This window comes from Falco cherrug, chromosome 5, assembly GCF_023634085.1.
Source record: "Falco cherrug isolate bFalChe1 chromosome 5, bFalChe1.pri, whole genome shotgun sequence".
NCBI classification, from domain to species: Eukaryota; Metazoa; Chordata; class Aves; order Falconiformes; family Falconidae; genus Falco; species Falco cherrug.
In genome coordinates this window covers 10,692,879-10,710,885 of record NC_073701.1, presented here as the reverse complement: position 1 = coordinate 10,710,885, position 18,007 = coordinate 10,692,879, and the positions used below count along the sequence as shown (strand labels likewise).

The following is an 18,007-nucleotide window of genomic DNA, read 5'->3' as shown; positions in this document are numbered from 1 at the left end:
GTAATTTAGTAATACAAAGAAAATTTAGCATCTCAGAGATAGAAAATATATTCAAGGTCTTACAAATTCTTAAGGAGAACTCCAAGATGGCACCTCCAAAGTGCTAGTTCAAACTACTGTTATTTTTCCTTAATCCCTTCAAAATGGGGAAGGATATCCCTGCCCATCCTATGCTTAGGAATTTTTTCCAAATCACTCAAGAGGCCTAACTCTGCTCCCATTGAAATTGGCCACAGGATGTGAAAGATAATTCTCTTTTGTAATGCTTTGAAACAAAGTTTCAGCTCCAGCGCAGGTTGTATAGGCTGCCTTTACCTTTTCTGGATTCATGTGTTTTTATCCTTTTCTCGACTTACCCCCCATTATCCTCACTTTTTTGGGAGCTGCAAATCCCTGTTGCCTGTCTTGAAAACATCTGGTGTTCCTGCTCTTTCTTCAACTCTTATATTCCATACTTCATTTTACAGGCTTTGAATATTGTTCTTTGCTTGCCTTTTAACATTTACAGATGTTCAACAGTCACAGAAACCTGTTAGGTAATCAAGGCAAAGTAGCATCCTAAAGACTGTGTATCTATGGAAGGTCTTTGGACCTTGCATCCTTTCATTGTCCACACTCTGGTTGATGGAACCTAGGAAATTTCATATGATATTCTTTGTAACATAGGTGTACTTTCAGGCTTTTGCAGGACAGGTCAATATGCTGCAGTGCTCTGTGCTTCTGGCAAGCCTGCTTGCTTGTCACAGGTCTCTGTGAGTTCACTGGGTAATGGTTACTCTCTGCCTCCAGTGGCACCACTCAGCTTTCACAGGTCAGTGTATGCTAACTGCTTCAGCTCACCAGTGCTTGACCTGCTCACCTATCTGTGTATTCACCTCTGCACCATCTCACCATCCACAGTCTTCTGCAGGACTGCTCACCTATCCACCACAGCCCACTGCCCTTTCCAGGACTCTCCAATTCTGTCCATGATGCTCTTTCATCTCCATATCCTATACCTGCAGAGATCCTGCCACTCCTCGGTACGACTGTGTATCTTTGGTCTACATGAAGTCAGTCCTTCACCCTTCCCTGCTGTCCATCAGTTACAATCAGTCAGTCACAGGCCTGCCCTGAAGTCATAATGTCCAAGATGGGTGCTCCTCTGTGAAAATCTGGGCACTGCTACACACAGGAGGAATCCATACTTCGTGACTGCTTCTCTCTCAAATACTTCTACGCAAAGTATTGTTTCTCCCTTAGTCCCTCCTGTTTTAAAGCAATGCTGTCCCTAGGAAACTGCTCACCTAGAGCTGGCAAAGCTCATCTTCAGTTAGGCACCGAGGTTTGCTCATTAGAAGACTTGTGCTTTTCAACTGATCTGTTGCAGGAGGCATTTGAGAGCACCATAGTAACACATAAGACAGCTTGCACCACATGGGATCCCAGTTTGTTTTTCACCTGTGAGCCACAGTTCACAAGCGACTCTCCTGGAAACTATTTCGTGGTTTAGGGGCATTATGTCACATCTGGCCACCAACTGGCAAGTCTCTTGACAGAAAAGTCCGCACAAAGAATATTTTTAAATGCTCCAAGATCCAACTGAAAGTTGTTGTTAATTTCCAGATCTTCATAATGCTCTACTAGCAATATCAGTCTCACCCTTGGCAGGATGAAACCCACGTATCAGGAGACCTGCCAGATTACGTTATTGAAGACAGCTCATCTTAGTATTAAAAAGTAGGTGTAGTTTATAATATGGTGATTGGTAACGCTCCTGATATCAGTATAGCTAATCTGTAGTAATGTACTGTGCTCCTTGTAATTAATTCTTGTTTTCCATTAGTTCATAAAAGATGTAAATGTAATTATAATGTAAAAGCCATTTTGTTAATGTAGAAATTTATGTACCACAAGAAACTAATAGGTAGCTTTTAGATATATTCCTTCACTTGTACATGCCAATGGTAATTATCAAAGAAAATAATTGCCATATAATTACGGAGCACTCCAGTGTAATTAAAATCACAATAATAAGTGTAGCCAAGGAAATATACATCAAAATTTGTAAGCCAAATCCAGGAAGTGAGTCAGTGGGCATCTTCCTGCTACCTGGACCCTTGAAAATAGATGGGAAGGTGGCAGAGATGCAAAAGCAAGAAGGTCATTTCCTTAGTACAAACCTACGTGCTCTCTCAAGTAGAAACAGGGTAAATTCGTATTGCCTAATACTCCCCATATCTAAGGTGAGTGCACGTATTTGGATACCTGCTCATAGAATCAGTATAAAGGGGTAGGCAACTTTGAAGGACAAAGTTCATCTTGGCTGTCAGCTGCCTGCCCAGGCCCATCACCTCCTCCAGAGGAGGAGCAGGAGTTTGAGGAGCTGCAGCTTCCCTCATTTTGGTTCCCCAAAGTAGTAGCACTTGTCTTCTGAAGACTGACTGCTAAGCTGAAAATTTGGCAAGATTCGTACCAGTGTCTTTCTCCTTGTCAATGCCAGAACTGCTGTGAAATGTAAGACTTTTAGAAGTAGAACTTAAAGTAAATACTATTCCCATGTCATTAAACACCTAAGGATAGAGACAAGAATAGAACAGAACTAGCCAAAAGCTATTGTGTGTCTGAAGATATCGGTGTGGATGGCACCTCCTGTCTCTGTGTTCCCTGGCATACTGTCGGGGTTCCTTATAGTTCTGGTTTCCAGTTTTCACGTCCTTTATTGTTGAACAGAAAGCAACAGAAAAGTGAAGGTGAGAATTAGGTGAATGCTAGCTCTTTTCACTAGCAAACAGCTTTTCAAATGTGTGAAAGCATTCATGTGAAGGAGAATGAGAATGGAAAATGGGAAGTTGTCTCCTAGCAGCGGGTCTGTACTAATCTTTACAGTCAGTTCTCACAACTGAAAACAGACTTCCCACAGCTTCTGTTCTTAATATGTGTTTGGGTTTTTTACCCGCATATACATTCTGTACTTCTTCAGCTTTTCTTCCTCTCAGTGATTTTATGCCTTTATTCTGCTACTTGCCTGTAACACAAACAGCTGTATTTATTATAGACTAATTTTTCTAAATTATAAAATGCCAGCTATTAATCATAAAATAAATGCCAGTTAAATTATTTATAAATTTATAGTTATTAAATGTTGCTTATCGACATTTCTGATTTGTTCAGTTGATGGCAAAAGGTACACTACTGCAAATTTAATATTACTTTTCTCTAAAAAGCTGAGTTTGGCAAACATATCATGATGAGACATTGATTTATACCTGTTAACTGCAGGTTGGCAAAGTGTACTAGAGTGAGATTTAAATAGAAAATATGATTATGATTGATGAAAATTATTTTGGGATTTATACCAACTGAATGATTAATTTGAGGGAGAACCCCCCAAAGTTTCAGAAAACAGTTTGCTTTATCTTTTTTTATAAACTGCATTTCTCATCTGTTTCAAAATGCTCTTTCAAGAGGAGATTTCCCTGAATGTTATTCAAAACTAGATACTAAAAAAATTAAAAGATAAGCGAAAAAAATAGGACATTAAATTTGAGTCAAACAACAGGTTTTCTTGTGGCTATTGTTTTCATTTTTGCAAGCATTCTGAAGGCACAGGACAGGCTGATCTGAGTTAGGGTTTCTGTGTATCTGTCCGCTTCTTTCCTGCCCCGAGGAATGTATCTTGCACATTCTTCTGTCTTGCAGTGCTGCCAGGAGTTGATCACTCGAAGTGTGGATCCAGTTGAAAATTAACTGCTCTTTAAAACTAGGATTTAGTTTTCAGGGAATTGATCTGGCTAAAGAAACTCACTGTCCACTTATATAAATGTGACCACTGGCTCAGGGGGGTGGGGAGGGGGTGAGTAGCCACACAGCCAGGGGCAGGGGGGAATTTGGGACCACAACTTCTGTAACTTATGCCAGCCTGAATTAATGTGAAATGGCAACCTACCAAGTGCCTGCACCAGTGAGCCTGCAGCTGGGGTGCTCAGATGGTTCAGAGGGGACCAGCGAGGCTGCCTTAGAGGATAACAAAGCATGATGATCCTGCTCAGAACGCACTCTCAGTGCTACTCTCTGTAGTTGCATACTGCTCAGTGGGAAGCCCAAATGCTGCTTTCCCCTTTGGTAGGGGCAGGGGGAGAAGGTTTGAATACCAAGGCAATCTCCCTTGCCTGGAGTCACAGTTCAAGCAGGGGTTTCTAATTTGTGTATATATAAAAAACTGTGTATGTATAGTATGCATGTGTATATCTATACTAACGTGTAGACTTAAGGGGAATTAAGGCACTTTTTAGACTTTCAGAGTTATATAAACTTGTGTATGCCTGTTTGTGCTTTCAGTCAAAAGGAAGGATTGCAATTAGTTGGGTTTTGGTTTTTTTTTCTTTAGTTATCTCTATAAATATTTGAAAAGAGCTAACACGTGTTGCAAATATTTAGTTAACGGTCTTTGTTGAAATGAAATTTGAGAAAGCTCTACAATCATAATTTCCTACCAGTATTAAGAGGTCATTTTGTGTATGTGTGAATATTCCAGTTGAAGCCTGTTTCAGCCAAAACATCTGTTCAGTTATCTGTGATTGATGTGTGAATTTTTTGGCAAAACCCCCACTCAATATTTTTAATAGTGAATGATAAAGTTATATTTTTAATGTTTTAACATTGTGTGCAGAAGTTATATAACCAGATCTGGATCTGTCTTGTTACTGCTATTTATACTACTGTTAGGGCGCACGACAGATGAGAATCCAGTGTGTTCTGAATAAACACAGATGAAAAAGATGGTTCCTGAATTACCAAGATTATCATTTGAATGTATGGAAATAGAACAAAGTTGCCAAGAAAAATTGCAGTGGGAATACAAACAATCAGTAATATGTGCTATCCTCTCAAACTTTGGTAAATAAGATCTCGATCTGACTGAAGAACTTTATGGCTAAAGACATTACAATGCATTTAAATTATCCTTCACCAAAAATGCAATATTTGTGCAATATAAGTGACAGTGAGGTTATGTAGTAATGGAAGGCAAAGACGTGATTTTCTCTATTGTTTCTTTAGTAAACCAAAATATGCTGTTAACTAACTTACAAGCCTTAGTCTGCTCATTTCTTATAGGTTGCCGATTACTGCTTAAATCTGCTAATATTTTTTGGTTGCTTGTTTGTTTTTCTTGCTCCCCATTTTGCAGAGTAACTCTGAGTCTCTCATCTCAGAATACTCTGCCTACTGCATGCCAAGAACAAAAGATCACAAAAAACTTGTGTTAAACAAAACCCAGTATTAGATTGCTTTGGTGATGTCCCCTGGAGTTTTGCTTGAGATGGCTATGTTTACTGAAGACTGCCAAAACAAGCTAAAAAAAAAAAAAAAAAAGAGGCAAAGCAAACAACCCTCTCTTTTTTTCTTTTAATCTCAGTCCCGATATATTCTCTCCGACAAATTTAGACTTGATGATATCACTTGACATGTGCTCACCTCTGAACTCTTCATATATGTTAACACTTACTGAACCATGCCAGACATGTGAGGACAGTGAATGCTGTAGCAGTTTCTGTTATGAGACTGTGTCCTGAGGTTCTTTACCAAGCAAGCAGTCACTGAAGTCCTTAGGAGAATACCCTACTGAGGCACTCAAAACTCAGCATAATGTGAGTTTTTGTTACAGGAATGAATTCTTGTATGTTCAGTACATGTACCCACTTAAGATGCAAGCTGAAGCGTGTGACACTATCAGGGCTTTAAAAATGATAGCTAGATTCTGCAGGCATTAATAACACTAGTATACTGAGAATTTTTTCCCCATTGATTTGAGAAAGCTTTGACTTAGTATTCATGAGTAACTATCCTGATGTATAGAAGGAAATACATTGGAGAGTAAATGCATTACAGGGCATGTCTAAGAACTGCCGTGCCCAACCTACAGGAAAGATTTGGCTTGAGCATCCTTAGACTGAGCAGCAGGCAGATCTCACAGACCTCTCCGGAGAGTGGATGGCTTTAGCCACTACATTCGGGTGTTCTGTTGCTCAGTGTATCTTCCCATTATTAAATCACAGCCTAGCATAGTGTGTATGTGTATGAACTTCAAATATTTATCAGAAAAGAATAGTTTTAAATTAAATTTTTATCAGAAAATAATAGTGCTAATACTATTCAGTATGGCAGAAGTATAGGAAAAATATGGCAGAAACATACCGACACAAAGGTACACAGATGTTCAAGGTGATGCAATATATATATCTACATTTTAAAAAGACTGTCTAGGAGGCACGATGTGATTTTCTTTGAGTGCTGCTGATGTAAAATAAGCAAGAAGATTTATGAAAATTATAAAAATGAGGAGTACTTCCAATGAGGCATAAAATGAATTTTAAGACATGGATGAAGGTACTTACTGCTATCAGTGTATAGCACCATATTTATTAAAAAATCTGGTAGTGATTTCCTGTAAATTTAAATTTGTATAATACTACCAGGTTTGGAATAACAAATCTTACATTTTTGCTTCACTAATTCATTTCCCTCAAGGCACAAAAAAATTTGGCATTGTATCAGGTTAATATTCATATTCTATATTGTATCTGCTCAGTATCTTTTTCATACTTCAAAGGTGTAGGCCCACTTGACCCTTACATCTCCAGAAGCGATTTGTTCAACTTTCTACCTAAATCTTCATGTTTCAATGTCAACCCCCACCCCAAAAAAATTTTACTAAAATGTGTTTTTGTTGAATGCAGTCGTGAAATGTATTGGAGAACCGACAACTTCATATTGTGTCAAGCTTTACCAAACACTGTGGTAGTAACATTTGCTGATAGTTTGTTCTTAGAATTGTAAAAGAAATTGAAACTCACACTTGATTTACAATGATTTCTCAGCTGTCTTTTTTAATTTTTTTTTTTTTTTTTTTTTTTTTTTTTACCTGACAGACAGCTGGTCAAATAAGATATGTAGTTGGTGGCTAATCCCTCTCTAATTTTTGTGTTACAAAGGAGCAAACTGGCACTTGTAAATCCTGACTAGCTACCGCCTTTTTTTATTTTTGTGGAGTGATTTCCCAATTTATGGTGATGGAGATGAAACATAAATCGGGCCAACAAAGGTTATGGCACATACAAAGCAGTACTGCTAGCATGGATGAATGCAGTATGTGTTGCAATAGGTGTTCTTCTGATATCTACTGGGTGATTATCTTTTGGATCATAATTTTGGGGGGCTGAGACTAGCAGTATAGACAGGAGAGATACCTGATGTGGTGATAGACTGTATTGAGGTCTGATTTTCAAAACTATTGATAATTCATTGCATTCTACAGAGATCATTAGAAAGTGCTGGCTAAGTAACATTGCAGAAAATCTCATATTGTCCATTTACTGGTTGATTTCAGTAGTGATTGTCATGCCCCTGTGGGAGGATATTATTTCCATCCTAGATACCACATTAGCTGGGAGAGCTGGATCTCGTAGAGCTCTAGAAATAGTATAATACTGCACTTTCCATCTATGAACGAGGTATTTCTTGGACACCAACTCCCAGCCTGTTTGCCAAGCTTCTCATGTTAGGCTCAGCTGCAATGTTTTAAGCAATTATTTTTCTTTGTTTGATGGTTTGTTCAGATTGTAGGGCTGCTGCTGCTGTTGCTGCCTTCTAATCGCCTGCAGGGCCTGCAAGCATCCAGCAGAGCTTATCAGCTTGGCCTCCACACTTCATCTAAAGCAGGCTTGTGCCTCACTGGCTGGCAACTGCTTCTCTAGGAAGCCCTTGGATATAGGGAATTAGTCCCAGCATCAATGTAGCTCTTTTATACCGCTGCTGGTGCTGGGTCGTTGGAAGTGCAATCTGGTTCTTTGCATTAGGTGTGTTTAGAAGCACAAAAGAGGCGTTCCTACCTGAATTTAGCTGTCTTGTTTGCTGAAGAAGTACAAGAAATGCCATTGTACTCTTTTACAATCTGTTTTAGCCCTTCCTGCCACTTAAAATGAATAATACCAGGATTGGAAATACAATTTAACAAGAATCAAAAACATCATCGTTGCAACTAAGAGCAGTCAAGTACTGTCTGGAGATGGGATGGGGTCCCTTAGAAAACACTTGCTTTGAAGAAGTTTAAGTTGTAACATTGTCAACATAGGAAAGGTTATTTTTTATACTTAATGTTGTGATTTTTTTAGTGCCAAAGTGTAGGAAAGGGAGATATACTGACAGTGACCTTTTCCAGCACCATTTTCCCCATCTAAAGTTAAATCCCATGTTTTCTAATCCCACCTATAGACAACAGCTGTCTAGACTTTGTAGCCTTCAAATCAGTTTTTGAGCATTGATGTATCTTGACTCACCCAGTCTGAGATCTTTTGGTTCAAAAGAGAAACAACTTTCCAAAGCAGCCATGGAGTATGCTGTACTTCAGTCTTGTTGCTACTTATTCCTGTTGAGAGCTACTGAGAAAAGAACAATTTCCCTTGTACTATGCAATAAGAGATGAAGTTTTTTCTCAAGTAACCAGAGTATTGGGACACATAGCAAAACAACATTAGCTTTCCTTTGGTTGATTGATGAAGATGAAAATATTTCTGGCCCTTAAGTCTCAAGAATAAAATAAATTTACATTCTTTTCCTTGTGTTAAGTTCTGTCTGGATTTGTTCCTCCTTCAGTCAGTGGTCGCAGATTCCAAATTAACTTTGATCTTTTCTCCTTGCTGATAAACCAGCATGAGTCCAGACTCTACTGTGTTCAACTTTCAGGTCATAACCTTTAATGATGCAAATCTAAATAGCTCTGTTAACTTGGTGTAGCTGTGCCAAATTACATCATCTGAGAGCCTGGCATGGTAGTCTCATTAAAACATCAGAAGGAAAGCAATTGCATCATAATCTGTATTATTTATTATAAACTAATCACTAGATTGTAGCATAATCTGAAGAAAAAGGTACTGGTCAGTGGTGAGATTATGAACTAATGACAGCTCTTGAGTCTCCATTACTCTAGAACAGAGGTGCTGCAGTGTGTGATATGGCAGGGAACTCAGGCATGGTGTGAGCACCTACTGAGAGATCTTCATCAACCAGGTTCCACTGCACCACTGAACAGAGACCTGCCAACCAGCCCCTTTTGTAACCGGTATGGAGGTGACCCCCATGACAATAGTCACATATAGCAGTCTATAATCTGTCCGAGGGTGAGGCAGTTATGTTACTTGCCGTGTATTATTTGGCTCTGCAGTTAATTGAAGAGATGATATAGGAAGTAGGAGGACAGATACTGGGGAGAAAGAAAGGCCTAAAGTCCCTCTTATTAGATTTGGCATAATAACAATAAAATGGTCCTGTTGTTTGAGACAGTCCGTCAACGCAGTATTGTGTATCTAACAGCTACAATGGTAAAATGTTTAGGAAAAAATAGGAATGGTACAAACTTTTATGACACTTTTACTTTGATGGTCTCCTGATGACAGCTACTTTCAGTGCAGCTAATTTCCCCCACTGCCTGTAGTCTGTCTATCTAGTAACCTGCTGTGGGTCTCTACTCCAACTGGTATAGTTTCTTCTTGAACCGTAATACAATTTTTGTACCCACAAAGTCTTTTGGCAAGACAGAGGTACTACCCACTGCATTAATATCTGTGTCTTGTTTATTTTGAGTCTGGCTCCCAACAGCGTAGATTGGCTTTGTCTGAGGCCCCTTAGTGCTTGCCCTGAAAGAAACAGCAGTCAGTCCATCCACACCCCCTCTCCTTACCACACATGATTTTATAGACTTCTACAATGTTTTCCTTAAGATTGCTCTTTTCCAGAATGGTCTCAGTCTACTGAGTGATTCCTATATGGCTGTCATAACAAGGCTTTTAGGGTGGTTGTTGGCCGCCTCTGATCCCATTTGTGGTCTAATTTATTTCTTAGGAGGTGAGAAGACAGGGACTGCACATTGAGTTCAAGATGGGGATACAGCATGGACTGCTATGTGTTAATATTTTTTTCTTAGTTTCTATTCATTTCCTAGCGGAACATAATGTTTACTTTATTTCTTGAGTATTACAAAATGTTGAGCTGTTATTTTCAAGGAACTTTCTGTTGCAACCCCAAGATGTCATTACTGACTGGTATAGGCCAATTCAGAGCCTATTATATGTGCGCATGTTATATATGAAAATGGTTTTAATCCACATATATTGTTTTATATTTAGTTACATTTAAGCTTTTCTACAATTTTTCTTAGTCTGCCTTATGCTTGCTACCCTGAAAAACTTCATCAGCACAGCTTGTCTTCTTGGTGCTTATCTCTTTTACCAGGCCACTTATGATGATGCTGTACAGTGCTGACTCTGGAAATCCCCTTTGGTGACTTTTTTTTCCAACAGTGCAGGATCTCCTCTTACCCAGTTCCCTGTTGTTTAACCAATTATTCATCCACCCCTTGGACCTGTTGCCTTATCCAAAATGTGTCATGTGATGTTACTGTGCGACTGCCAGTGCTTCTTCCCCTTCTTACACCTCCCTGCTTACACCGAGGCTGTAACTGTCCAGGGAGGTTTTGAATTCTCTGCCAGCAAACAAGCCAACCAGAACACTTTGATTATCTTAATCTTAATCCTCTCCCAGTCAAGCCACTGCAAATACAGGCAACCTTCCTTTTACTGCTACTGATCTTTCGTGAGAGACCTCTAAGGGAGACACTACCCTGGAAAGGCTTGTGGCACATGAATAGGAGAACATGCTTAGTAAACGAAATACATTTTTACCATCTGTTAACACTTTTAAATTAAAGTAAACCCTCCAAAATATTTTTTTCTAGGAATGAATTGAAATTTAAATCTTTCAACACAAAATTAAATCATCCTTTTATACTCTTGTTTGCTAACGTCCCAGATCAAGCATTGGATGATGAAGCAATATTTTAATATTTTAAGGTGCCATTTCTCTGATTTTCAGTTTGGTATCCTAACTACTAGTGGGTGTTTTTGGTTTCTGCCCCCCCCCCTTCCTCTTCAAATTTGAGCCTGCTGGACTGGGGGTTCAGTCTCTATCTCATTAATCCCCCTACTGGTAACATGCTTGTTATCTGGCCTAAAGATTGACTTCCGTGATCTTGCTGCTTCATCTGGAAAATTATTTAGGGTATAAATCTCTGTGCAGATTAGTGTGTCTCATTCCCTCAAGAGGAATTACATTTTGCCCTTTTTAATGTTAACTCTTTGGCCTCAAGAGTTTGTTGATTTTATTATTGATAATCAAGTTTGAAATGATGTATTTTGCAGAATATTGGCTTATTTGCTAGCTAATTTGGCACTGAATGTAACCAGGCCAGCTGATTATGTGTTTTTCCATTGACACTGCCAAAATATAGGAGGTGGTAGCATAGACACACTCCTGCCTTCCTTTTTGAGGAAGTCTGATTTGGATGGGTTTTTTTCCAATTTTGCATTTTATTATTATTTCTGGTTTTCTTTAGTTTCAGAAGATGTATTGAAATTGTGATATGCTTTTGTAGCAAGAAATTTGTGTCATTGACATAGGAGAAATTTGCTGATAAAGTTATTCTAAACAAATAGGGATACTTTTGCCTTACATTTGAAAGTCACATTTTTCATGCTGTAGTAATAACCAGAAAATGCACTAACTTTTAACTCCAAAATTTGCATTCAGAAAGAATTGAAACTGAGTGACAATCCTGACATATTTTTAACTCACGTCCATATAGGTTCTTCATTGAGTACTGCAGTAATGTAGAGGTCTGTGCCTTTTTTTATATTTGGCAGACTTAACAATCTATTCTACATTTGTGCTTGAGTTTCTAACAGCTCATTTTCATTATGTTGTGTGCCATTAAATATTTCCATCTTTTTCAGGGGAAGCACGCCTGTGTTTTTAGGCTTCCTGTATCATCTTCCATTCAGGGACACTTTCTGTCTGTAGATGAGTGGGAAGATTTTGGTTGGAAACGTAGCAACTCCATGAAGAAACATTGCAAAGGATGTGCAAAGTCAACTGTTTCATTCCACAGTGCTTTATCTAAGGAATTAAGGTTCTACAGTTTCTTTTAAAGTGTTTTAGCCAGATTTTTCATTTCAAGGTGTTATGTTCTTTGCTTATACACAATAGCACATTTTTTTAACTGTTTATGTTCAGAGGAGAGAGTAGCAGAGTAAAATAAACAGGACATTAACACCATCACTGTTGGTAGAAATGGGAAAAGTGAGAGGCAAACTGTCAAGATGCATAAATTATTGCAGCTTTTCTTAAGGTCTGAAATTTGGACTTGAGCATTTCTGCTTCATATATTGTTGAGCAGCTAAAAATAAACATAGCTCTGTGAGCTAGATGGAGTTTACCTTTGCCATCAGTGAACAGGTCTGTGCTTTGCATCTTTACACTTGTGCAATGTGTGACTAATTTTCTGTCAGGAGTGCGATAACTTCTTGGAGCAGTCAGGGATCGCTGCTAGTTATTTGTAACACTGTTGCAAAGGAATCTGCAGGCATTAATGAGAGTCTTATGATGTGAGGCACCATACAGCCGTACAGTAAGGCGCAGCTGTACCCCAGAGAAATAATGAAAATAGAAAAGGGGAAGTTTGGCGAAAGGTAGAGGGACTACAGTTTTTGAAGGAAAATGTAAAAATTATAAGATGCGTAGTATGGCTACTGTATGCAGCCATACACTTTGTTTACTGTATTATTTGAGCACCTCGCAATCTGTAACATATTTGTCTTCACAAATGTCTTTTTATAGAGGGAAGTTCCATTATCTTCATTTAATCAGTGACAGAAAGAATTATATTACTTGCCTATAATTATATAGATGACGCGAGCAGGGAATTGCTCTGGACTGACATCTCCATGTTGAGACACTCTGGGTCTTGACATCTCACCCAGACTAGTATGCTGCCCTTCCTTTTCATAATGTAACCGACACACGCTTTGATACGCATACTTTGCGATAAACTGATTTTCTATCTTGGATACAAAATATTAAGAGCAGCAAAATGCTGATCCTTCTACAGATAAAGATTCAATACCTTTGGCAAAAAATATAGACCCTTCTACAGCCACTGTCTGAATCTGGCAATGCGGTGTCATTCTGTCCTGTGTACCTGTGCCAGGGGGCCAACAGCTCAGTGTTTGGCTCAGCTGTCATGAAATGTATGTGACCAGAGTTCTGTGATAGTAACAAGAAATTGTGTTCTATTTGCACTGTCACATCACTTTGTTATTTGCCTTCATTTCCAGGGCTGGTATCAGGAGAGCAGACAATTTTGAACAATTGCATTTGCAGGCGTGACTGATCCATTTGGTGACGCAATAAATGAGAAGATGATTACTTTTACTGAGCTACTAGGACCTGTCTTCTTTTTCCTCTCTACAAACTGTCTCACTGTTGCTTTCCTGGTGTGGCTGGTATTACCAGTGTCAGCAAAAGATGTCTGATTATATTAACTGAAGCCATTAGAAACTTGCTGTCTGTATATGTCTGGTATTTTTCTGTCTATTTAATAATCACAGAAGGATAAAAAGTTTAAGGCCCGGATAGTTTGTCCTTTTTAAGAAGGAAGTTTATATGCTTCAGGTTTTATAATTTATGCCTTTCCATTTCCTACGTACATTTTTTTAAATCATAAGAAAGATCAGCAGTTCCCTTGGACTCCCTTTGACAGTAGTTACACTTCTGTTAGGCTTTTTTTCTACTTTTCAGTGTTTCTTTTTTCTCCCTATTAAGATACACAGCAGAAATCTATTTCTTTGAACAAGGATTTTAAAATAACTTATTTTCTTTAATATGTATGCTATATGTAGCTGTATTACTTTAATATAGGATGATCAATGAGTGATTTCATGACAAGGAAGCAATGAGAAAGACTTAGTAAAATGTAGCATTTAACAATGAATTCTTTATTTGCAGAGTTGCTAGGAGCAATATGCAAACCACAATTCCAAGGCTCTCCCAGAGTATAATTTATTGGTTTTGTCCTTTTTATTGCGTTGACTGTGACTGACAAATATGATACCTTTAGCATCTTATGCTTTAGCTGATATTAGAGGTGTCTAAATAAACTGTTGAGAACATATCACCTTGAGGTGACACGGCTGACACAGGACAAACAGGTTGTCTGAATGAGGTAAGGTGGGAGTCAAATTGGCCTGGCAAAATAATGGTACTATGAGAAATCTTTGAGCTGGACACACAAAACTCCACCTTTTACATGCCGTGCTCTTACAGAGCAACAGGACTTCTCCACAAACTCCTCTGCAATAGGAATGCTTCGTGGTGCATCCCCTCAGTCTGTGGCTTGTCCCTGCAAGGGCTGGAACTGAGAAGCTGTGAGCTAGAAGAGATTAATAAAAACATTCTAGCTGTGTTATAGTGGTTCAAAAATATTCCATGTTACAGCTGGGCAACAGTAACTGTCAAAGTGGGTGAGAAACACCGATATACCACTAACTTTAGAATGGCAAAATTCTCACTTGAAATCTGAGTTTTGTAGAAAACTAAGTTCAATGAAAAATCTGAATTTTGGGGCAGAGAGTGCTTTGCTACTTAGTCTAGCCTGTTATGCTTGTCTAGCCATGTTTCAGAACATTCAGCTTTTAGTTAAAAAGGATAATAACTTTTTGAGCTTTCACTAGTCAAATGATAATCAATAGGAGTACATTCTTTATATATATCTATATGAGAGTTTTCATACTTATACTTTTTTTTCTGCTATGGCTTTGTTAAGTTTACAAGAAGTATTAGACTTGCAATTGATGCAAGTGCTAATGCATTTTGCTTTTTAGGCATGAAAGACAAGAAATCTCCTTGGAGAAATCTGATTTTTTTCAGCCTATACATTTTCCCTATGTCAGAAAAAAAATGCAATATAGACTGCTTTAAGTAAAGTCCTCCTTGAAACTACTAGGAACATATAATAGACTGAAAGAAATATCTAATATATTTCTCTTCATGTGCTGATTGAAAAACAAATGAGACCTTCCAGATTTTCTTCCATTTGACTTTAATGCTGAGTTTTCCTGTTGAAATGGGAAAGCCCAATTCGACTTTATAAAATAGAAAAGAGGCCAAGATATAAAGATATCTTGAATAATCCAGAACCAACTTATTAAAAAACTTCCACTCTTGGAACTTAATGGAAGAACTCTGTAATATGGAATATAGATTTGATGAAAAAAGGATCATGGGAGCAACAAATCTGTTTGTCATCTGCATAGCAGTACTTAGTCATTTGAGTAATATAATCAAGGAGTACAATGATACAGACATAGAACAATGCAGGGCCAAGAATAAAATCCTGTGGGACATCAGCTGTAAGAGAAAAAGGACTTGATTAATGGTGGCTGTATTAAATAACAAATTAATGGTCAGACAAAAATAACTTCAGCCAGCACAACATGTTAGCTTTAGTGATGCATCTAGAGTACAAGAATAAGCAATAGTGACTGAATCTCCAAAATAGAAGACTGACAACATTTCATTAGAGCAAATATTAAACTGTATTCATGAAAGCATGTACATTGATCATTTCAGGTGATTAACCAAAAGTCACCATTTAGTGGATGTCTCCAGTAGACAGTTATAAATCCACCCTGGCAATGAGAAAAACAAGTTCTAGCTTGTAGTAATGTTTGCAATACAATAAGCACTCTGGGAATAAGTTAGTTGAACAGTCTTTGCCAGACAACTGGAAGCAATGCAGGTGAGGGCTTGAAAAGTGGGGAAAGGAGCCTTACCAGTGGAATAGCTGGTATAGGTTTTTATTTTGGTGGCTCAACAGAAAACTAGGTAGATGGTTTACCCCTTAAGATATGATATGAGATTAATTTTTTTAAATGTATTTTAAATTTCTTTGATTAATTTTAATGTTGGAAAAAATATAGGAAGATGTGGGAAGCATAGTTTTTTAATCCCAAGCTAAATATTCAATGGTTTATTGTTCTGCATTTTTTGTTTATCATACAACAGGAATCACCTGGTCCTGTTTTCTCTATTTACTTTGCATTAGTCTTTATTAAAATGATCTCAGTTGCCCATTTTGGGGTGTTTTTTAGGGCTTTTAAAGATTTTTAAGGCTCTGATTCCTCAGCATCTGATATCACTTCATGAACAGCACAACTTTCCAACATATTTTTGTTCAAATATGCAAAGGTCGTATTCTTCATCTGGTCTTTTCTCTCAAATTATCTGACTGATTTTATTTGCAATCTGTGGAGTCATATAAGCCTGAGCTGGAAACAACCAATTAGATCAGACTGTCCGTCCTCTTACCAGTGTGGAATATAGTCCCCCAGACAGAGGACACATGCTTGATTTTAGCCAAAAGCTAGAAGAAGCCTCCTGATCTTCACCCACTGAAATTTAAACTCTCATCTGTTATTAATCTGTTTTCAGCAAATGATTACCAGAACATCTGCTGATGCCCAGTAAATTTTTACTTCCTTCTCTTAAAGCTGACTTCCCCAGTGGACTGATGAAAGAGACATTCTGCAGCTCATTCTGCTCTTTAAAATAACATTGGTCCACTGAAGAAACGTTAGCTGAAAGTGATTAGTGATCTTTGTAGTCCATGTTGCAGCTATAGGGGGAATAAGAGAAAAATGATTGCAATAAGAATAGTGGGATTTCCATCTAACTTTTTTTTAAAAATTAGGGCAAATTATGAAACATTCAGCAAATGCATGTTTGGTGTTTACATGAAGTTGTAAGCATTTATACACTTTGAAAAGATTTAATATCAGTTTCTAAATAGGTGATATTCTAATGTGATATGATACAGCTTTGTTTGGAAACAAATTATATGCAAAACAAGAAAAATATCACTGTGGCTGTGAGAGGCTTTTCTAAGGTAAATGTGCTATAATATTCTCTTAGATCTATACCTAAGTTTAGATGGCAGTTCACATATCTGTTTAAAACTTTTCTTAACTGAAAGCTTTTGAGAAAGAGAATTCTCTTGGAATCAATTTCCCACAGAAGATGCTGCATTTCCATGGCTATGGCCTATGTTCCCAGTTTTGTAGAATTATGCTACTTGTTGATTATAGTGACATTAAGCTATGTCCATTAACATCCTTTCTCTGTGCAACTGCTTGTACTTATAACCAGGCAACTACTCACAGGTGTGGCACCTGAGTTTTGCATTTAAACCCAACATGCAACATAGCTCTCTTTCTCATCAAGTTGGACACCTTGCTTCAGTTTTCTTGTCTTGCTTCTAAATTTCAGGATATATGAGGGACTGCAGATATAAGTTCATGCTCCCTTGAAGGGAGGGGACTGTCCTGAACCTTACACACATATGGGTGGGAAAATGTGAAGTACCAGTATGCCCTAGCACCAAAACCCCAACACACACAGAGCTACACAAAGTTCATTAATCTTAGGATTAATCAAGCCTTTAAAGTCTCTCCCTGTCCACTTCCATGTCCTTCCCAAAATATGTCCTCCTATCCTCTTTCTAATCTCCCTCCTAACTTTTATTCCCTTCATTTCCACAATAAATATTATTTTTTTCTGTTTTGGTTCAGATGGGCACAAAAGCCCACTAATGCAGTCAGGTGACTTACAAAATACCTGAGTGTAGAAGCTGTAGCTGGAGGTTTCTGGTTCACATGGTTCCAAAATCTGGAACTGTAGCTTTCTGTCTTCATGGTGCATACACAGCTACACTGTAGGCAGTAGATTGATGGATTTTAGAGTGTTGGGAGATGCAGCTTTTAAATAAAAGGTGACTTTTAAGCCCAGTTGTAACAGAAGCTGGTTATTCACTGTGGTGGCCTCCTGTTGCATGATTTAGTTGGAGCTGAAATCTTCAAACCTTGTTACTGTACAGTGATCAATAATGTTGAAATACATGGTTTTCACCATTTTATGTTTCAGAATAAAAGCCAAGGATTGAGTTTTGTCCGCATACATGCACCTTGGCAAGTCCTTAGTCGAGAAGCGGAATTACTTAAAATAAAAATGCCCACCAAAAAGGTAAGTATCTTCCATTGTTTAACTAGTTGCATGCCTGGAGGAGGGGGGATCAGAATGGTAG

At 38.1% G+C, this 18,007-nt stretch overlaps 1 protein-coding gene across 2 annotated transcripts in view; it reads left to right on the top strand.

Moving 5' to 3' along the window:
* ANO2 (anoctamin 2) overlaps nucleotides 1–18,007 on the top strand; it is a 192,098-nt gene that overhangs the window by 21,192 nt on the left and 152,899 nt on the right. For both annotated transcript variants that reach the window (XM_027815075.2, XM_027815076.2), the window contains one exon: nucleotides 17,848–17,946. In XM_027815075.2, coding sequence (XP_027670876.2) covers nucleotides 17,848–17,946 — 99 coding nt within the window. The remainder of the gene's footprint in view (nucleotides 1–17,847; nucleotides 17,947–18,007) is intronic.